The sequence below is a fragment of the Leucoraja erinacea genome, chromosome 31, assembly GCF_028641065.1.
Source record: "Leucoraja erinacea ecotype New England chromosome 31, Leri_hhj_1, whole genome shotgun sequence".
NCBI classification, from domain to species: Eukaryota; Metazoa; Chordata; class Chondrichthyes; order Rajiformes; family Rajidae; genus Leucoraja; species Leucoraja erinaceus.
In genome coordinates this window covers 16646819-16670347 of record NC_073407.1, presented here as the reverse complement: position 1 = coordinate 16670347, position 23529 = coordinate 16646819, and the positions used below count along the sequence as shown (strand labels likewise).

Sequence of the window (23529 nt, the reverse complement as noted above, 5' to 3'; positions counted from 1 at the left end):
TGTGAATCTGTGGAATTCTCTGCCACAGAAGGCAATGGAGGCCAATTCACTGGATTTTTGTATGTTTTTTGCACTCAACATTTATTAACAAGACTAAGTACACGTACAAACAAAATATACAAATCACACAGCAGCTGTCAGCATCACATCAGATCATCCTAGAGTTCTATCGCAGAAGCATCCACTGGATGTTTTCAAGAGAGTTAGATTTAGCTCTTAGGGCTAAAGGAATCAAGGGATATGGGGGGGGGAAGGCATGAACGGGGTACTGATCTCAGATGATCAGCCATGATCATGTTGAATGGCGGTGCTGGCACCAAAACGAATGGCCGAACGGCCTACTCCTGGATTGCACCTCTGTTTCTATGTGCGCGCGCACGCGTGGTGCGAGCGAGTGTGTGTCCAGGGGGCGGGGGCGTGCGCGCGCACGCGGGGGGGGCAGATGAAGTCTCGCGAGGCTCCGCCCGGTGTGATGTGCGCACGCGTCAGAGACGGTCTGGTTGCTAAGGGCCGCCGCTTGTTAGCAACGGGCAGTGGAGCGGCTGCAGGCACCGGTAACGGCAGCAACAGCGACCAGCGGTACCGGTACCAGCGGTACCGGTAACGGCAGCACCGGTAGCGGCAGCAACAGGACCAGCGGCACCGGTAACGGCAGCAACAGGACCAGCGGCAGCAACAGGACCAGCGGCAGCAACAGGACCAGCGGTACCGGTAACGGCAGCAACAGGACCAGCGGCACCGGTAGCGGCAGCAACAGCGACAGCAATAGGACCAGCGGCACCGGTAACGGCAGCAACAGCGACAGCAATAGGACCAGCGGCACCGGTAGCACCACCAACACCAACACCAACAACTGCAGAGGCGACGCCAAGCCAACATGCCGCCCAAGAAGAAGGAGAGGCCCCTCACCCCGGTGTCGATCACCGACGAGAATGTGGAGCCGCTGACCGCCATGGAGCGGGAGCTGTACATCATTCAGGTCAAAGACCTGGAGGGCAGGGTGAACAGGTGAGCGACCAGGGTCAGGTTTAGGTTCATTATTATTGCCGATGCGCCGACAAAAACTTTGTTGTGCATGCTACACAATCGAATTAAATGACACCTTACATGAATAAAACCAGCCAAACACAGATACAACAGGTAGAGTCATGAGAAATACACCAGAGATGTCAATGGTGTAGGAAGGAACTGCATTTGCTCTCTTGCAGGTACTCACTCTTAACCAAAGATGAAAAGGCGTCATCTTTGTACTTAACAACTTATTTGACTCCTCGTACTTCCTCCAAATCAAAGGCGTAGCTATGGGCACTCGCATGGGAGCGATGCCTGCCTCTTTTGTAGGGTACACAAAAATGCTGGAGAAACTCAGCGGGTGCAGCAGCATCTATGGAGCGAAGGAGATGGGCAATGAAGGGTTTCGGCCCGAAACGTTGCCCATCTCCTTCGCTCCATAGATGCTGCTGCACCCTCTGAGTTTCTCCAGCATTTTTGTGTCCCTTTGATTTTCCAGCATCTGCAGTTCCTTCTTAAACTCTTTGTAGGGTACGTTGAGCAATCGCTGTTCCAGGCGTACGCTGGCCCTATTCCCGAATTTTCTCCGTTACAATGAAGACTGGAAAGGGGTTACCTCCTGCACCCATGCAGAACTCAAGGACTTTACCACCAATGTCCACCCTGCACGCAAATTCACTTGGTCTATCTCCAACAGCTCCCTCCCCTTTCTTGATCTCATCGTCTCCATCACAGGAGATAGACTATTGACTGATGTCTATTATAAACTTACTGATTCTCACAACTATTTGGGCTACACTTCTTCCCACCCAGCTTCCTGCAAATACTCTATCACCTACTCCCAATTGCATCTACGCCGTATCTGCACCCAAGATGAGATGTTCAGTACTAGGACATCTGAGATGTCCTCATTCTTTTAGGAACAAGGGCCCCCTCTCCCATCATAGATGAGGCCCTCACATGTGTCCCTTCGGTACCCTGCAGCATTCTTGCATCCTCCCCTCTCACTAACCCTTCCCCACTCAAGTCGTAATAGCTTCAAAGTCGTCTTGTTGAGTCCCATTTTCTGTATCTAGTTTTCACCTAACTCACAGCTAACAATGGCTGGTTTCCTTTATCATTGTTACATTTTTGCATATCTTTCATTCATTTGTTCTCTATTCCTCTATATCACTGTCTATATCTCTCATTTCCTCCCTTGACTCTCAGCCTGAAGAAAGGTCTCGATCTGAAACGTCACCTATTCCATTTCTCTAGAGATGCTGTCTGAGCCGCTGAGTTACTGCAGCTTTTTGTGTCTATTACTCAAAAGTGTTTTTATTGTCACATGTGCAAATGCACAGTGAAATTATTTTCTTACATACAGTCCTGTAGAGTATTCCCATACCCAAGCACACCTCAGATGGCAAGTGTACAGAAGCTCTCAGCGTTACAGAATTTATTGGGTGGTGCAGCTGCCACCACAGTGTCCGTGTCTGAGTTTAGTCCTGACCTTTATTTCTATCTGTGAGGAGTATACACGTTCTCCCTGTCACAACGTGGGTTTCCTGCAAAGTTTCCACCAAAATGAAAATATGTGTGGGTATGTAGGATAAATGACCTCTGTAAATTACCGGAGAGGAACTTGACTCTCCATATCACTGTCCCACCGATAAAGATAGGTTCATGGACTCTCTCCTTTCCCTTCCTCAAGTTAACAATCAGCTCCTTGGTCCCACTTATTTTGCATCAAGTTTGTTGTTTTGGCACCACTCAACCAGATTATCCCTCCTATACTTCAGGCTGTAACTGTGGTACTGCCTTACAGTGAATGCAGTGCCGGAGACCCGGGTTCGATTCCGACTACGGGTGCGGTCTGTACAGAGTTTGTACGTTCTCCCCGTGACCTGTGTGGGGTTTCTCCAAGATCTCTGGTTTCCTCCCACATTCCACAAAGACATACAGGTTTATAGGTTAATTGGCTTGGTAAATGTAAAAATTATCCCCAGTGGATGTCGAATAGTGCTAATGTGCGGGGATCGCTGGTCGGTGCGGACCCAGTGGGCCGAAGGGCCTGTTTCCATGCTGTATCTCTAACTAAACTAAACTACTCTGACTCACCATTAACTGTTATTTGTCCAACAACAGTGGTATTGCAGGCGACTTATAGTTGGTGTCGGAGTTGTATCTGGTTACACAGTCAACAGATGTGATTTCAGGACATTTGAGGAATATAAGGCTAATGCATATTTGCGGAGGATGCTAAAGATATGCAGGGCAGATTGGAGTGACTGCATTCACACTGGGAGTCAAATATCAATTCCTTTTTGAAACTTTGACTTGAAAGTCTGTGAAAATGGAATCTGCTATAAAAAGATATGCTCAAAGCTACAATTTTATTTTGTTCTGTCAGAAATAGGAAGCTTACCAGAGGTTAACAAATAAAGATTGCACTCTGATGACAAACAATGTCGAACAAGCAGGTTTTAGTTGATTGCCCTTCAATGACCACAGCACATTGTGATCACATAGAAACATAGAAACATAGAAATTAGGTGCAGGAGTAGGCCATTCGGCCCTTCGAGCCTGCACCGCCATTCAATATGATCATGGCTGATCATCCAACTCAGTATCCCGTACCTGCCTTCTCTCCATACCCCCTGATCCCCTTAGCCACAAGGGCCACATCTAACTCCCTCTTAAATATAGCCAATGAACTGGCCTCAACTACCCTCTGTGGCAGAGAGTTCACAGATTCACCACTCTCTGTGTGAAAAAAGTTCTTCTCATCTCTGTTTTAAAGGATTTCCCCCCTTATCCTTAAACTGTGACCCCTTGTCCTGGACTTCCTTAACATTGGGAACAATCTTCCTGCATCTAGCCTGTCCAACCCCTTAAGAATTTTGTAAGTTTCTATAAGATCCCCTCTCACGGCATGTTGTGATCTGAAAAATAGTTGGATTGGTTGCTATTCTGTGTCGTGTTACACCATACCTTATGCTGGAAACTGGGTGGATATTGGATGGAAATAGGACCTGGGTGTAGCTTGCACTAACATTAAAAACATAACACCTCAGAGGCTACTTGTATGAAAGAGCAGACAGAATTGATTAAGACCAATACATCTGAATCCTGGAGTACATCTGTACGTTAGTGAAATTCAAGTAAACAAGAGCTTAAAGACAGTGTTGTTAATGGCACCTGTATGGTAGGATAAATAGTAAATCACAAAGTGCTGGAGGAATTCAGTAAGTCAGGCAGCATTTGTGGAGGGAATGGGCATGCATCGTGATTTTTCTTGACACAGGATTGATCGCATTCAGTCTGAAGAAGCATCCTGACTTGAAACGCCGTCATTTCACCCCCTCCATAGATGCTGTCTTACACCCTGCAATCCTCCAGCAATTTATGTTTTGCTCATGATTCTGTGTCATCTGCAGTTACACTCCATTGTAAAATATATAGTTGTGCTGTGGTTATCAAGCTACTTTTGCAAACCAGTCAATTAAAAATCTTTAGTCATTTCTAAATAACACATTCTGTTAAGGTTTTATAACATATATATCTGTAATGTTTTTTAAATCAATAAACATCATGTGATATTGTTAAGGTACCAACGGAGACTGGATGAACTGGAAGTGACAAAGACCGATGCTGATGAGAAGCATGAACAATTTAGCAAAGACTTGCAAGACGTTATTGCCTACCTGAAGAAGGGCCTGAATCAGAGAATTGATGAGATTGCTGATTTGAATGACAAGATAGTTGGTTTGATGCAAGCCAAGGAAACTGATAAGACGACTTATGAAACCCAGATGGCACAGTTGCGTCAAGAATTTCATGAAACAAAGGATCAACTCACATCGGAGAATATGGTTTTAGGTACAGAAAATGAGGGGATTTGTTATTTTCATTTTTTAATATTGTGGATGTTTTCAGGAATAACATTTTGTTGCATTAACAGTTAAGGTGCGGAAAACATAATTGTCATTACAATTATCATAATTGCAACTTGAAGCTCTTGTCCATATTATAATTTTGTACATTCTTTTTACATTGTACGAAACCGAAGATCTCAGGGTTTTTTTTATACCTGAATAAACGTAAACTTGAATTGGTAGGGCAAGGAAAATTGCATTCATACCTGCAGCTCGAGGAGAGGAAAATATTCAGCTGAAGTTCCTTGTGTTCATTGACTTGCAATCTAAATATGTAGGAAGGAACTGCAGATGCTGTTTTATATCAAAGATAGACACAAAATGCTGGAAGTTAACGGGATAGGTAGCATCTCTGGAGAGAAAGAATGTGTGACGTTTCAGGTCCAGTCTGAAATCTAAATAAATATGTTGGGGCCCGTGCATTAGGTCTTTGACCAGTGATCTAATTGGTAAAGAGCTACCTCCACCTTGATCCTTTTTGTGTGACACTAATAGTTGCCAAATTCTTTCTCCTCTTTCTTTATCCCTTTAATCCTTTCCTATCCATGTATCTGTCCATGTGTATTTTAAATATTGTTATAATAGTTCTGCCTTTGAAAGTTGCAGAATACACAAGGTACAGGCTATAAGAAAGAGTTAAAGATAAATACTTGCACTTGTTCTATCTCATTGCAAACTTGGAGCATAGAAGAAGGATTAAATCTTGAGTTTGCTCTGCCATTTGGCAAGACGAAGGCTTGTTGCAGTGTCTCAATTCCTGTGTATTTTCTTTAACCACCTCTGACCCCACACATCCCTTGAGTCGCTTGTGTAGAAAGATCTATGAATATCATTGTTATATAGTGACTACATCCACAGACTGCTGAGGTTCAGAGCTTTAATTTTTACAACCCTCTGCATGTAAGAATTGTACAAATTACCTCCTTGGCCATCCTAAATGGCCAATCTATAACACTTACCCTAACTCTAACGCACCCTGGTTTTGTACCATTCCCATTCAAACTGGTAGCAATCTGCCCCAACATTTGGACAAAGGAGTGAAAATTTGTGCCCTTTTCATAGAGAAATTGTGGGTCTTTTTTAACACAGAGTATCCCAGTCAAAGATAACATTGTGCATGGATATGTGGCAGAAATGCCACTGTCATGGTGATGATGGGATTTTATCAAGAATACGGACTTCAGTTCTTCCGTTCTTGCCTTGCAGCTGGAAAGCTTGATGCGCTGGAGGAGTTTCGAATTCAAAAGGAGGATTTGATGGCAAAGTTTGCTGCACTTGAAGAGCAGCTAAAGCAGCAGGAAGAAGAGCACAGTGAAATTATTTACAACTTGGAGAGGAGGGCAGTGGTAGATAAAGATAGGTAAAAACTTTTATACCTAGGTTTTCAGGAAACCTTTGCAAGTCTAGACAAAGTGGCATAATGTATTTTACCATGAACAGCAGGTTGACAGACAATTGACTGAGATATTTTGCGGTTAGTTTGCACACAGACACTTGCAATCCAGATCTGGGAATGAGAACTCTTAACTAATATCTTTTTTTCTCAACAACACTAATTGTTACACCACTAATCATTTATAAATGGGAAAATAAACAGTGTGATGCCAGGGTGAAGTATAACGTTTTTGCCTATCATTTTTTTTTTACTGGATCCACTCCAAGAGCAATTGATGCTGTAATTGGATGCTTGAAACGTGGTTCCAATTTCCAGTTCGAGGCAAATAAAATGTAAAGTGTTCCTGCAATTTATGGATATTTCATTTAGCATTCCCCTTGAGTTTTCCATCCCTATATTAAAGCATTGGTCTGGATATTGAATCACTGTCAAGTTTGGTCACAATCATGCGCTGTTCCAGTACTTTCAAAAATTGCCTGCTAAAGGGCTGAAAAAATCTGCTGCATCATTTTGCAAAAAAAAAAAAAAAAAAACGCTCATGCTGGAAATCTAAAATAAAAACTGACTCTACTTGGAGCAGGAAAAACTCAGGAAGTCATTGCAACATCTGAAGGATCACAGACCTGATGCACTGACTTTTTCTTTCCACAGATGTTATCTGACCACCGTAGTTCTTCCAGGATATTCTGGGTTTTATTTCAGCTGGCATACGTATATTCCTTTGTTGCAGCTAATCACGGTCCATATTTGCCAAGGACACTTTAAACCATTGTTATGTCTCGCTGTCAGAATTTTTAATGTAAATTCTCATCTGAATGCTCATCTATAGAAGAGCTCAACTAAAGAGTTTAATTTCAGATAGACACAGGATGCTAGAATAACTCGGCGGGTCAGGTAGCATCCCTGGAGAAAAGGAATAAGTGACGTTTTGGGTCAAAACCCTTCATCAGACAGTTATTACTTTAATTTCAGCATAGTGTGTACATGAAATCACTGTCTGATTATTGGAAGTACAGGTTATCATTTGCAAAACCACTGCAGTGCAAGTTAGTTTCAAGGCCTGTAACCCATTAAACTTTGCTTCCATAAGCTGTGTCAATTGTTTAGTTTGCAGCAATTTTTCAAGTTTTGTGCCCAAGACCTAAATGCAAAAGATTATTTTATACTGGAGAAGGAAAAGAGGAGCAGGTAAAGCAATATGGTTAAAACTGATCCTAGCCTCATCCAATCTTCAAGTGTGTATCAATGAGTTACTGGACATTGAACAGACAGGGGGAAAATGTGATTGTGGGTTTCACTTCCTCCTTCACTAAACTGGTACTAATCCAATTGGATCATCAGAAAACATGTTGACTGTATCTGTCACTAACTGCATTATTCCTGTAGATTAAAGAAGGAGATGATTGCACGGGTGAATGCGGTGGCCGCTGAATTCCGTCGTATTTCAAAGAAGCAAGTGGCAGAAACGACAAAAAGAGCCATACGTGAAAATGTATCCATTAGCAGCCAGCTGGGAAAGATGTCAGATAAAAGTATGAAAATAATCAAAGAGAATGATGAACTGAAAAATGAAGCCACGAGGCAGTGGAGAAACATCAATATCTTGGAGGAAAGTCAGAAAGAGCTGATCAGGAAGAATCTCAGCAATGTAAAGGTTTGTAAATTTCTTTTTGGGAAGAGATAGTGCAGTGAGTGCACGATATGAAGGGCTTATTTGTATAACACTGTCTTGTATCTATTCAGCACTTTTAAATCAGATTATTTCTGTGAAGCTGAGCCAAAAAAGATGTAAACAGTGTGAAAAGAAGCAGCTGGATTATCTTGCAGGAGGCAAATGCATAAAATCCTACAGATAGAGGCTTATTGTGCTTGTACCATCCTCAATGGGTAAAAGCAATCTAATTAACCCACACCACACCCTGCTCTTCATAGACCCAAAATGTTCTCTTGTCCAGTTTAACAATCTTAAAAACCATCACAGTTGGCTATCAGAAACCTTGGTATGGCTGCTGCAAGTTATATTACTGGACTAGTAATCCAGAAGTTCTTTCGTGATCCAGAGAGGTGTGTTCCAATCTCATGATAGTAATTGGTAATTTGGATTATCAAATAAGGATCCACTAGATCATGGTAAAAAGGAAAGGAAAATGGTGAAGCTGTTCTGGCCTGTTGATGATTGTACACTAATTTGATGGACTCCCAGCTGCCATGTGGCATAATCAGTCTTGTGATGTAGTCAGTTGGTGAGGCCAATATTTAATGCACATCTCTAATGGTTCCTTTGTAAACCACCATCACTGATTTGTATATTTTTCTGTGTCAACGGTAGCTAACAGCTCGGCACGAGTGGTGTAAAGCAAGGAGTTTCAGGCCTTTGACAGTGATGAACACTCATGTACTTCAATTTCAAGTTGGTGTATGCCATGCAATGGAACTTGCAGCAACGCCAACACTTTTATCTGCCGTCTTGCTAGTCACCAATTACCATATGCGAGGGAGGTATCAAATACTGGAGAATCTAAAGTAAGAATTAAATGGGACCTATCATGGCACCTGATACATTCACAGCTCTGCAACGTCCTAATTTCTAACTGTGATGAATAAGTGCCAGAATTAGGAGAGATCTTTAACGTACGTGGCAAACAATGGCTGGACTTGATCACCTCTGTAGAAACATACCATTATACCAAAACACTGGACTTTCCATTAGCATCCCTTAAAAACCTATCAGGCTGGTGGCACAGCGGTATATAGTTGGCTGGAAATGCGGAATGCTGACAAGTGGCAATGTTTATACCATACAGACAGCAAGGATGTGGTTGACCATCAGAATCCTTGGTATGGCAGCTACATGGTTGTAAAATTTATGAACCTCTCTAAATCTCTCAACTTTCTTTGTTTTGGAAGGATCTGCCTTCACTTCCATCCATCTGCCAAGTTAATAGAAATCTGAGAGGTAATCTTTTCATACAAAGGGTGGTGTGAGTATGGAACAAGCTGCCAGAGGAGGTAGTTTAGGCAGGGACGATCACAACATTTAAGAAACAGTTAGATAGGTAGATGGATAGGACAGGTTTTGAGGGATATGGGTCAAATGCAGGCAGGTGGGACTAGTGTAGCTGGGACTTGTTGACTGATGTGGGCAAGTTGGGCCAAAGGGCCTGTTTCCACACTGTATCACTCTTTGACTTTAAGAGCCAAGAATTAGACATGAAGCTTCAACTGAGTGTTGACTAGCAAATTGCAGAGTTCATATATTATGTCTTTATATAAGATTCTGTTGACTGGTTTTAATTTTCTGTTTCTCGTACTTTTCAAATTGTACCATTTAGTTTGTGTTACTACAATTTGTCGTCCACACTTCCATGTGAAAGTTTTAATTGTTGCATATCTGTTGATTTCACTAATTTGTATACTTCTGAAATCTGCAACTATTCATGACACTCCTTATTGTTACTTTCAATTTCATTTCAGAAACCAATTTAGACATTGTTCCCAGAGTGTGTGATTAGTTTATTGCAATATTTCAGGTTGTGGGGAGAGGAAGGTGGGGGGCTGGTGTTGGTATCCCCCTCAATCATTCAACATTCGTACATTTCCTTCCATTCTATTAAACAGGTATTCATAATTGCTACTTTCTGCTTTTTAAATAGTATCTGTTGCCACTATCTCTTTAGTCCCGTGAGATTCATTTTTTCTGACAATTCTCCCGTGCTGTGTTTGCCTTTTTGACAATCAAAGCAACATGTACTTCAAACAATGCAATTGGCAAACCTCTTTCTGCCTTCATCCTTTAAGGATGGTTTATTTCAGGAATATCCTCTTCCCTGTTTTATCCTATTGATCTTACCATGGAAAAAGTCTCTTCTCCATGTCTGACTGGAATCCATTGATTGAATTACAGGTTATTCAAATGCTGACTGAGAAATGCAAAGTGCAGCAGAAGTCATTGGAAAGCTGCACGCAGAGGGAGAAGATGGTTCAAGAATTTGAGATAACAATACAAGACCTTGGGGCTCAGAATGAATCTCTAAGGTATTTGCAACTCCATCCATGTGCACTACCAGACTCGGGAACTGCTTTTTCTCCACTGTTACCAGACTTCAGAATAAGCTAGGGTACTTTACGATTCTCCTCTACCCTATTGTGGACATTGGACATTGTTTCTGGAACTGTTGTGCTACAATGCCAAGAACAATATTCTGCACTCTGATTCTTCCCTTTGCTTTACTTATTCTACTTGAATTTGTCTTGATCGTATTTATTATGATCGTATTATCTTATTTGATTTGATTGGATAGCATGCAAAACAAAGCTCTTCCCTGTACCTTGGTGCACATGACAATAATAAACCTAAACCTTGTGTGTGGCTTTTGACAACTAAATATTAGATATTAGATCGTTTTATTTTCATTTTATTTCTTAAAAATGTCACTGCCACAAGTAAGATCTTCCTTTCTTATGAACCCCAGTAAGTCATTACCTTAAATGTGGAAATTAATTTCTCTACACCTCAGGGTGGAAATTAATTTCTCTACACCTGATCAACCTAAGGATTATTAGGGAGAGTTAAGTCTTAACACTCGAGGGAGGATTAGAATATAGTATTTTGAGATGGTTATGGTCTTACTAAATGTGGGAAGTTAAAGTTACTGAAACTTAATATTGAGTAACTTTATTTAAAGAAGGCTGTTATCTCACTATGTTTAATGTTCAGGAATGAAATAACATCTGTAAAGGAGGATCTGGAGGTAAAACAATTTCACCTGGAAAAACAGATGGCCAAAGCGGAACACCAGGAAAGGCGCAGGAAGCAGGTGGAGAAAGTCCTCTCTGATGCTGCCTATGCTTTGAAAGATGCCCTGCTGGTAAGAAAACTTACATTTTGAGAAAAGACCTATTTGGATGACAAATGCATGACATCTTTTTGAAAGCTGATTGGTGGCTGAAAACTGCTTTCCGTTCTTGCACCCTTATTTGGTTTTGTTCAGGTATGTTGTCCACTATAAGAATGCACCCATATTTGTCCTTCTTGATGGCGTGGAGTATATAGATTAGTACAAAACGAGAACAGTTAGAGGTATTTTATTGTCACATGTCCCAGAGAGAACAATGAACTTCTTACTTGCAGCAGCACAACAGTATTTAGAGTTTGTAGTGTTTAATACCCTGACAGCTGTAGGGAAGAAGCTGTTCCTGAACCTGAACCTTACAGTTTTCAAGCTGCTATATCTTCTTCCTGATGGCAGGAATGAAATGTGTGGCCAGGGTGGAGTGGGTCTCTGATGCTGGCTGCTTTTTTGAGGCGGCGACTCCTATAAATCCCTTTGATGGTGGGGAGGTCAGAACCCGTGATGGACTGGGCAATGCTCAGTCTTTGCTCCACGTCTTTGCTCCTGGACATTCAAATTGCCAAACCTGGCTGTGATGCAACCAATCAATATGCCCTCTACTGCACTGTATAGGCCCTTCGGCCCACAATGTCTGTGCTGAAAATGATGCCAAGATGCCACTGAGAATTGTGGGAATATTAGATTTAATCAGTTTAATTGCCATTGACCAGAATTCTATAAAAAGCCTTGATATCCTTTGCCTGCGGTGGCTTCTTACTTTTGAATGATGTCCTTGCTGAATTCCTTGCTGAAAAATGAAATATGACATGATACAATGGAACTTTATTCATAGATGTCCAAGGAGGGAGCTTTTGTGTAGTGATGCAGTTCCTCGTGAACAAATAGCCGACTAACAGTTGTAGAGCTGCTTTGGACTTAGCTAGCTTGATTGCGAGCTGCTTGGACTTAGCTAGCAGTGTCCCTGGAACCAAAGGATAGCATGGTGCTGGCAGAAAAATGCACATTGAGTTACTCTTCCTTTAGAATTTCTTCAACTCAAAGATTTTCTCAAATTGGCTTAAATAAGAACCATATGTAATTTGCTAACAGAAAAAAAAAGTTAAAGGCTAGACCAGCTGTGTTGAGTTTATTATTCTTTACGAACTTGCACAGACTATGGAAAGTAACATAAAATAAACAATTACGGCATTTTCACGACGTAATAATTTGCACTGTGCATGATTTGTGCCCACCCCCTTTCAGCTTATTTTGGTTTGCTTTGTGCTCAACTGCGAAGCAGTATTTTTTTTATTTCCCATTTGTGACTGACCGTTTCAACATCATTTTCAAGAATCTTGTGTCAACCAGAATCAGAGTCCATGCTTTGCATTTACACAAGATATGTTGCAGATGTTTGGCAGAGACCCACTGCAAGCCATGGTCCTCAATTTAAATGCAAATCCATTTGGGACACTGAGGAAGGGAGGCCAGCATTTGGGGGATTTAATCCTCGTCCATCCTTGTTCATTTGCTATTCCTTCTGTGTTTTTTGAAAAATGAGCACTTGTCCTATAATGGTCTTCATATAGATCTCTGGAAAGCAATTTAGACTAATACTCAATTTTTAGAATGGCTTCAAACTATTCCAGACCAACTCTCCTAGTATTTCTTATTATAAAATCTTTTTATTCCGATTTTGGATGAAATAAGTGAAAATTTAAAATCTTGGATTTATGCAAGGCTTATCTTTGTGGTAGTATGCAGTCAAACTTATTAAGCAAGGCTAGGTCCTAAGCAGATATAATTAGTTTCAATGCTTCTCACAAATTGTTGGAGTAACTCAGCAGGACAGGCAGCATTTCTGGAGAGAAGGAATGGGTAACATTTCGGGTCAAGACCCTTCTTCAGCGGCATCACTTGTTACATCCCAACCTTCAGAGAACGGGAGCCTTTCGATCCTGCAGTGTTAATTCCTGACCCAAACTAATTACTGAACACAAGACTAGCATAAATTCAGTTTTTCTTAAAGGAAAAAAAGCTAAATCTCTTGTTCAGATTCTTTTCCGTTTGGAAGAGAAATTTTTGTGCTCTAACTCCTTTAACAAAGTTTTTCTATTCCTTTTTGTGAGCATCCTAAATTTGCTTTCCTTTTGTTAATCTAATGCTTTTTAGACCTTATTAAAGTGACTATCATATTAATTAATGTGAGGGTGCCTTGCTACCTCTCTAGCTTCAGCCTCCTCCAATTCCAGCCCCCATACAGGTAAAACCTCCTCACAACCCCACCCCCATCACTCGATAATGTGGAAGTCACCTATATAATGTACTTGAAATGCAGTTGATCTTGAACTTATGGAAGGGTGTGTAAGTGCCCAGTGCTCTGTAATTCATTGGTTAAAAACCCACTGCTGCCACCACGTGGTAGATCAGCAGTTAAACACTTTACAGTTTTAAAACTACAGTAAACCCTTGTTATTACAGCAGTTTATCACTGACTTTGGTTATAACGGACAGACCTACTGACCTTCACCGCCAAGCTGGGCTGCCGCCACCTCCCTTAGCCCAGCACTGCCTCCCCGGCTGCTTTCATGCAGGACTTCTGACGTCACCGCCGTCCCACACAGCTACCTGGGCCGCTTCCAGGCTGTGCCTGCCGCTGCCGCTGACCATTTTCCTGCTCCTGAGCCGCAACCCCTCACCGATCCTCGCCTCTCCCCTGGATGCCAGACCGTCAATTAGCCTGGGTTCCAGACCCAGTTCTAGACTGAGACTCTGACGACTCCAAATGTCTCCTATACATGCTCTCCAGGGGTGCTGCTGGACCTGCTGAGTTACTTCAGCACTTTGTGTCCTTTCATGCATCTGCAGTTCCTTGTTTCTACTACTTATACAATGATAATCCCTAACTCGGTTATAGCAGACAATCAGCGATAATGATCACCCCCAGCCCCAAACTAAAATTGTTCCCATATTATAAGGCTCTCTGCGGAATAGGCAGCTAATTGGGATTTGGTTGGGAATGGCCACCCCAGGAGTTTGCAATGCTTTACGTCTTGACAGAAATCCCAAAGGATCCATACAATAATTGGTTAGAAATTTGCCCTATTGATCATTGTAGGCACAAAACTATGCAATTTACACACTCAAATACAGTCGGAACCTGAGGGGCAGCTTTTTCACACAGAAAGTAGTGGGTATAAGGAATAAGCTGCAGATGAGGTAGTTAAGATGGGTACTACAACAACATTTAAAAGATAGAATGTCGAAACAACGAACTGCTGATGCTACTTTATATATATATTTTTAAATACACAGAGTGCTGGGCCCAACCCAAAAACATCACCTATCCATGTTCTCCGGGGATGCTGCTTGACCTGCTGAGTTGCTTGACTTTTTTTCTTTTCTTAACATTTAAAAGACGCTTGGACAGGTACATGCATAGGACAGGTTTAGAGGGATATAAGGGCCAAATGTGAGCAAATGGGATGAGTGTAGATGGGCATTTTGGTTTGGCATGGGGGAGTTGAACCTAGTGGCCTGTTCCAGTGCTATATGACTCTGTGGCTCTAAAGTGAGTTCCAAGGACCAATTTTTATTTTCAATTTTTCTCTGTCCCTTGTAAAGAGCTTTATACTTTAAAAAAAAATGATGATATGGGATGTGGGCAATACTGGCAACACCAGCATATAGATACATAGAAAATAGGTGCAGGAGTAGGCCATTCAGCCCTTCGAGCCTGCACCGCCATTCAATATGATCATGGCTGATCATCCAACTTAGTATCCCGTACCTGCCTTCTCTCCATACCCCCTGATCCCTTTAGCCACAAGGGCCACATCTAACTCCCTCTTAAATATAGCCAATGAACTGGCCTCAACTACCCTCTGTGGCAGAGAGTTCCAGAGATTCACCACTCTCTGTGTGAAAAATGTTTTTCTCATCTCAGTCTTAAAGGATTTCCCCCTTATCCTTAAGCTGTGACCCCTTGTCCTGGACTTCCCCAACATCGGGAACAATCTTTCTGCATCTAGCCTGTTCAACCCCTTAAGAATATCTTGTCTACCTCTTAAACACTCTTGACACAATGATGACCCATCGTGAATCACTGCTGTTTTTTAACGGTACCTGCATGGTGCTATTTAGTAGATAGTAATTGCAGGGTTAGAGATTTTACTAAACCTTTTTCTCCACAGGAGAGCACAGAATGTACAGATGAAAACATTCTTACCATCGGTGTGGAAAAGACAGAATCTGAGATTGCAGTGTATACTCGCCGAAGTCAAATGATGCAGAAACTGCTGCAGTTACTGAACAGTGCGGCTGAACTTAGTCTTGGACCTGCACCAGAAGAATTTATTACTACTGAGCTGCCTATTATTGAACATAAGCCAGGGAATATAACAGCAAGGTGTGCGGACATATTTTCAATCCAGGTGTTAATCCATTTATTTTGCTCTGTTTTTCTGCCTTTATATGGTGTGATTTTGTTTTTCAGGAAAATATATTAATTTAATTGTTGTGTATCCTTTTAAAACTTAAGTTCAGGTTCCTTCCTTGGTATGAAACCACTGTTTTGTGCTGGATTAGTCCTTGTGATATGTCATCCAAGCCACAATTGTTCATGAGCCAAGGATGTGAACTTAAGCCATGGGGACATGAACTGGCACAAACTGGCTTTTGGTACACAAATATCTGTTTCACCCAAGATCATCTCATTCAGCATAAAATAAGAATTATACCTCGGATAATTCTGATCTCTGGCACTTTTCAACTGGGCTCAAAGCAAGAGCACAAATCCACACATCACAACTGAGATGTAAAGTGGTCTCATAATTTTTTAACCCTGTGCAAATGAAATTTCAAAATCCCCAGAAGATTAACAGCTTAATGTAGTATGTTGAGTAATACCTACACCTTGCATCTTCTCCTTGGGGCCCAGTATTTGTTCTTCTTGACAGTGTTGTCCCTGTTGTCTGAAGATGATGATTTAGCTTGAGGTGCAGCAAGATTTCCAGCACCTCTGATCCTACGTGGCACAGGGTCACTTGCATCCAGTTCATGATACAGGAGACCTGCAAGTTTGGATGAAAAACTACACTCTGTCCAATCTGACTCTCTGTGGTCTTCCCTGCGAGGCCGTCGTCATTGTGAAATCAGCATGAGATAAGAACACAAGTACAGCATAAGGTGTGCCATTTTCTCCAGTGTTGATCTGGTCAAACAGTCGCTGCCTGTCCCTGTAATGGAGGCTGATTCAACTGATAAAGGAATGGCTGTAATATGCGATCTTTACAAACTTGAACTGAATTTAATTCCTGTTAGTATAGAGATGCAGCGTGGAGTGCACACCGACTAATGATCACCCGTACACTAGTTGTATCCTACACACTAGGGACAATTTACAGAAGTCAATTAACCTACAAACTTGCATATCTTTGGAATGTGTGAGGGAACTGGAGCATCCGGAAAAAACTCACACCGTCACGGAGAATGTACATACTCTGTTCAGAGAGCACCCATAATGAAGAACGAACTGTGACCTTTGATGCTGTAAGGCAGCAACTCTACCGCTACGCCACTGTGGTTTGGAATATTCAGAATTCATTCACTCTACATTGAATAGCATGTGTTTATTGCTATTTGGTGGTGGGTTTAATGCAGGCTCCCTGGGATGTGTTTCCATGGAGAGTGACTAATGGCCGTCTGGACTCAGAAATCCTGCTGATTTCATCCCGTTGCCATTGGTCATTAGACCCAAGATCATTTGCTGTAAATCCAGGAATCAAATCCAAGGTGTAATACCTGGTTTTGTTTTAATCCCCCTGCTAGGACTATCACTGTGTCATTCATAGTTGGTTTCACAGTACAGCAAGAAACAAGCTCTTTGACCTACAATGTCCATGCCGAACATAATGTCAGATTAAACAAATCTCCCCTGTCTGCATGTGATCCATATATATCAATGCATATCCATGTACCTATCTAATAACTTCCTCAATGTGGGTTAAATGGTTGTTTAGCTGGTAGTAATTCACCATAGGCTAAAGCAGCGTTGGTAACAATTTTTGTTTTCACCTCCTTTCCATCCTCAAGACCTGTTCTTTTTCACCCCATAGACCAGGTTCTGCCTCTAGTGCTGCTGAAGAATCAGGCCTTCTGACCCACTATAAAGTAGGTGACCTGGGTCTGGTTCCACGACCACAGCAAATGACCTCCAGCCTTGTTGACAAAGTGACCCAGCTATCATCAACAAGTCGTCTTGGTTTACTCAGGCCTTTTTCGAAATCAGCACCAACAAAATTCAGTTGTTTGCCCAAGGTAAGTCTCAGTTTTCTCTGGAAAAATGTAAAATGGATTGGAGGCTGCTACTATCTTTTTCATTTGTAGAATTTAAGTTCGGGTCCATATCTTGTAAATTAAAGAATGCCTATGCTTGTAAGACGTCCTGAATAAAATGGCATTTTACAGAGGTTGGTGGTGCTGTAACTGGTCTAATGGCCTTTGAATTTAGGAATGGGACAAGAGAATAAAGAATGCAATTGTTTGTGTTTTAAGAAAAAAGGAAAGAGGCATACGCTTGAATTATGTAGTGGTTAGCCCTTTAATAATGAATGGCTGGGAAAAAATTAATGATGCGAATCAAGGATAAAGTTAATGAACATTTGAAAAAATGTGGTCCCTGATGTGGAGGCAGGATCCTACAATGCTTCCACCCCTGCAATCACTGAATTTAGTTTTATTATTGTCACATGTACTGAGGTATAGTGTAAAGTTTTGTTTAGCATGATATCCATGCAAATCAGATAATGCTGTACATGAATGCAGTCAAATCCAACTCGAGTACAATGGGTACAGCAAAGGGGAAGATACGGTGCATTGATTTGTTAAAGCAATAGTTTTTGAATATCTTGATCAAATTCATGAAGTTTTTAAAGCAGGAGATGCAGATGGGAATGGAAGTGGATGTGCAGCAGATGTTTGACAAAATATGATTTGATTCGGGAGCTTAAGGCGAAGGAACTTGTAGAAGGCAGTGATCAAATATGATAGAATTCAACCTACAATTAGAGAGAGAAGCTGAAAGTGGATGTGCCAGTATAACTGTTCTGTAAAGCTAACTGCAGAGTGGTGAGGGAAGCTCTGCCTAAAGGTGATTGGAAAGGGATCCTAGCAGGAATGGCAGTGGAGCAGCAATGGCAGGAGTATCTGGAAGTAATGCGGAAGACTTTTCATCCAATTTTTTTTTCATCCCAAAGAGGAAGATGCATACTAAGGGGAGAATGAGGTGACCATGGCAGACAAAGGAAGTCTAAGACCGCATTAGAGCAAATAAAGAGGCATATAACACGGCAAAAATTAGTGGGGTGCTTTCAAAAACCAATGGAATGCAACTCTATAAATGTGGAGAAAAGATGAAACATGAAGGGTAGGCTAGCCAATAATATAAAAGAGGATACCAAAAGATTTTTCAGGCATATGAAGAATAAAAGAGAGCCAAGAGTAGATATTGGAAAATGAGCCGGAGAAGTAGTCTTGTGCCAGAAACAAATGACAAACAAACTCAATATGTTTTTTGCGGTAGTGGAAAATACCAGCCGTATACAAGGTACTAGCATGGATAGAAAGTGTGGTGACTGGCAGAAAACAAAGAGTGGGAATAAAGTGGGCCTTCTCTGGTTTGCTGCTGGTAGCTAGTGGTGCTCTGCAGGTTGGTGTTGGGTCCACTACTTTTCATGTTGTATGTTAGTGATCTGGATGATGGCTTAGTAGTTCAGATGAAGGTGAATCTCATTGAAACCTACTGTATTCAAGATATGTACTGTAAGGTAGCGTGAAATTCGAGTTACCATACGGTCACACCAAGTGAAAAGGAGTTGGACACACAACCACATAAAATAGAATTTAACATAAACATCCACCACAGCGGCTCCCCACATTCCTCACTGTAATGGAAGGCAATGAAGTCCAATCTCTCCCTCTTCCTTCTCCGTGGTCGGGGCTTTCGAACCATCCGTGGTCGGGGCCATCAAAGCTCCTGCAGCCGGCGATCCAAGGCCCTCGCGTCGGGGTGATAGAACTCCCTTGTTCGGACGGTTGAAACTTACCAAGGCTTGGAGCCCCGACTCGGCCTTTAACCAGGATGCGCGATGTTTAAACCGGACTCCAAGAAGTTAAAGTCCACAGGGCTGTGGTTGGAGCTCTCCACAGTCGATCCCCAGCAGGGGGATCGCAGCTCCACGATGGTAAATCCGTGCCGCGCCTGCGTTGAAGCGCCAGGTCGGTTTCCAGGAAAGGCCGCGCCGCTCCATGATGTTAGGCCGCCATGGAGGACAGAGATACGACATGGACAAAATCGCATCCCCATCGAGGTAAGAGATTGAAAAAAGTTTCTCCCAAACCCCCACCCCCCACACAAAACAAACCAAGAAACACTAAAACATACTTTTAACACATACTTAAAATAACAAAACTGGAAGAAAAGACAGACAGATCGTTGGCTAGGCAGCCGTCGTCTGTGCCCCCCTGGTGGTATAATGAAAGGCCTAGATAAAATGAATGTGGAAAGGGTATTTCCAGTAATGGAAGCATCCAGGATCAGAAGGTACAGACTCAGAATAAAAGGACATATCTTTAGAATGGTGATTAGGAGGAATTTATTTTGCCAGAGGGTGGTGAATCTGTGGAATTTATTGAAACAGATGATGGTGGAAGCCAAGTCATTTTTAAAGCGGAGATTGATAGATTCTTGATTAGTAAGAGTGTCAAAGGTTACCGGGTGAAGGTAGGAGAATGAGGTTGTGAGGAAGAAAATAGATCAGCCATGATCGAATGGTGGATCAGACTCGATGGGCTGAATGGTTTAATTCTGGTCTGAGTTCTTTTAATCTTATGACATTGTATGGTCATAAAGTTTATTAAATAATTAGATTGCCAGGATATAAAATTGGCTCATTGATTACAAACAAATGTGGTTTATAAGACTAAATTCTCAGGTGAACCAGTACAGTATTTTATTGTAAGAAATGATGGCTTTCATCTGGAGTTTTCATGCATTGTATTTTGAAAATATCTTTCTCTTCTCCCACCTTATTTGCAGGATTTGGCTTGTGAAGATCGGGGAATGCAGACCTCAATCCTGCCCAAAATCAATGCAGTATACTGTCTTCAAGATCAAGTGTGCAAGTCACCTTGTTAGGTCTTATCGGGACCTAGTAATAAATGCCATTGCTTTGTATTTAAACTTACATTTTTAAATGATCAACAGCAAAGTAAATTTATTCTTTCCAGGCCACTAATTTTGATCACATTTTGGAAAAATAAATAAAATCACTTATTTTAAGAAAACAATTCATGGTGACAGGGACTATGATGGCAGATTTTTAAGTTGTCTGGACTATAACTTGCAAGGTTCCAATTCAGTTAACCAATGGGGAACATTTTTTGTAATTGCTGGCAGAGTTTAAGGGAAAGTTCCACAGGTTACAGCTGTCTTCTATTATTGAACCCATCCTGCCATGAATAAAGTGGACAAGAATGCCTCTTAAAATGCCTCTTGTGATGATCCAATCCCAGTCTTTCTGTGGGGTTCAATCTTGCTGTGAGCAGATGATATGGAAAATGTCAGAAGCTGAGTGAGTTCTTTAAATATGCATCACTATCATAGACAAGGCAACATGGCAACTGAAGGGGCCATGGCCAGGAATCCCCAAATTAGGTATGTGGTTTTATTACTTTAAGTGTGCGTGCGCGCATGTGTCTTGTTTTGTGGCCAGAACATATCTGTACAATTTTTGACATTGTCAGTCGGATGCCTATGTTGTAACTATTCCAGTATATTTACAAGTTAGTCTAATTCAGGGGGCATTAGCTATCGGGAGAGGTTGGACAGACTTGGATTACTTTCTCTGGAACACCGGTGTTTGAGGGGAGACCTGATAGAATTATAAGAGGCATAGATAGGGTAGAGTCAGAACTGTTTTCCCAGGATGGAAATGTCAAAAATTACAGGACAAAGCTTGGTGATTGGCACAATGTTAAAAGGAGATGTGCAAGGGCAACTTTTTTTGCACGAGGGTGGTGAGTGCCTGGAAAATATTGCTAGGGTCGGTTGTGGAAGCAGATACGATAGTGGCATTTAAGAGGCGGTTAGGGATGAACAATGCATGGATATGGATTATGTGCAGGCAGATAAAAGTTGGTCTTGGCATCATGTTCGGCACAAACATTGTGAGTCGATGGCCCTGTTCTTGTGCTGTACTGTTCTATGTTCTAAATGGGTTTTTTTTAGGTCTCATCTCAATGCAGGAAGTTGATGGGAGACCTGATAGAAGTATGTAAGTTTATGAGAGGCATAGGTAGGGTAGACAGTCAGTAAATGTCAAAGACTAGTGGACATAGCTTTAAGGTGAAAGGGGCAGAATTTAAAGGAATGTCCGGGGCAAATTTTATACCCAGTGGATAGTGAGTATCAGAAACAGGCGGAAGGCAAATATGACAGTAGCATTAACAAAGCTTTTCAGTAGACGTGGATATGCAGGGAAAGGATGGATATGGAATATTTGCAGGCAGATAACATTATTTTTTATAATAGTATCATGTTCTGAACAAACATTGTGGGCTGAAGGGCCTGATCCTGTGCTGTACTTTTCTATGTTATAAGCTGCAATAAACCTGTATAAATTAATATTTAGCTCATGGCTATAACAAAGCTAAGTACCATTGTGAGTTACTGGGGACAGATGCTGACAGCTAAAACAATTAAAACATAGAAACCTTGAGGCATGGCTTCTCCAGATGGGCAAACTATATGGCTAAAACCCGAGGGTTGGTACAGGAACAATTTGGCTTGGTCTCATCCAATGGAAAAGGAAATTGGAAATATTATATTAGGGTGGAGGGACCATCTGCTTCTTAATTAGGAAAATGCCATATGGAAATTATGATTATTTAAAGACATCCAAGATATACATGTTGGAATGTCTCAATACACAAAGATGAAAAGGAGCAAATACAAAAACATCTGGCTTGCACATGGCTTGATATTGGTTTATTATTGTCGAATGTAGCAAGATCTAGTGGAACACTTTGTCACACCATCCTATTTTCACCCACACAAAAGGCATAACTGGTCTGTGTGGGTGTGTATATATGAACTTGCTGTTATCCTTCCAAGTTATGGCCTGTTTAAAAATAAGAGTTGCCAAGACTGCTTGCCAAATGATCATGTCAATGAAAAGGGGCTGAAAACTATGCCCTGGAAAAGGTTACCGTTAATTCCAAGATACAGCGACTCATTTTTGTACTTGCTTCATTTATTCAGTAATCTACTGCATTGTTCATCAAGAAATCAAATATGCATTCCGGGAGAAACCTCTTGATCCAGAAAAGGTAGGATTTGCTGTGTCTCAGAGTGAGTGACGTGATTGCAACAGATGTATTTAGTGAGAGGCCATGGCTACCTTGTGTTACCTGTGGTGAGCTGATGAGTACTTTTGATTTGGAGGCTTAATGTAGACTTGAGCGCAAAGTTCCCGGCAGACACACCAAACACTTCTAAGGGTCTGAACGAAATGTCGTTGCCTGCAGCCATACATGTAATAATAAACAACACACAATAAACACAAATTAACATCCACCACAGTGAGTTCACCAAGCACCTCCCCTAAGACTTTTATCTCCATCACAGTGAGGAGGTGCTTGGTGAACTCACTGTGGTGGATGTTAATGTGTGTTTATTGTGTGTTGTTTATTATTACATGTATGGCTGCAGGCAACGACATTTCGTTCAGATCGAAAGGTCCGAAGGACAAATAAAGGATTCAATTCAAGATTTTTTTTGTATTTGAAGAATTGATAAACTGAAGTTTTGCCTTATTATTTTCCAGTGCATGTAAAAGAACCCATGGCAGAGGGCAGTGGAATTGTCCCCAAAATAATGGCCAGTGAAGCTTTCTAAGTGAGATGATTTGAGTGCAATTATTGTGTTGTTGGATAACGACAGACTGATCCCATGGTTGATTTAGAGTCTGTAATGGAAGGACAGTATCTGCTTGCATGAAAGAGGGTCTGAATAATGGGAAATGGTTATACAAACAAAATAATGTAAATAATTGTAAAATCCAGCACTGTGACATGTCCAGCAGGTCTGGCTGTAGTCTTGGACAGTGCAAAGAGGAATCAATATCAGAGGTGAATGGCTTGTAGCAAATAGACAGTTCTATTGGAATTAAAGAAAGCAAGTTATCTGAAATCATAGAAATTGATACCAATTCCTAAAAGCTGCAGTGTTCCCAGATGGAAGGCCTGTTCATTAAGCTTGTGTTGAACCTCATTGTAATGGTGCAGGAGGTCACGGACAGTTAAGTCGGAGGGG

At 41.6% G+C, this 23529-nt stretch overlaps 1 protein-coding gene across 1 annotated transcript; it reads left to right on the top strand.

Moving 5' to 3' along the window:
* The first annotated feature begins 688 nt into the window (after positions 1–688).
* cfap157 (cilia and flagella associated protein 157) lies at positions 689–22727 on the top strand. The gene is made up of 9 exons (XM_055660108.1): positions 689–1008; positions 4601–4872; positions 6135–6288; positions 7711–7978; positions 10229–10359; positions 11042–11192; positions 15350–15564; positions 17273–17474; positions 20254–22727. The coding sequence occupies exons 1-9, from the start codon at positions 878–880 to the stop codon at positions 20350–20352; spliced, it is 1623 nt and encodes a 540-aa protein (XP_055516083.1). The 5' UTR covers positions 689–877; the 3' UTR covers positions 20353–22727.
* Positions 22728–23529: the final 802 nt, after the last annotated feature.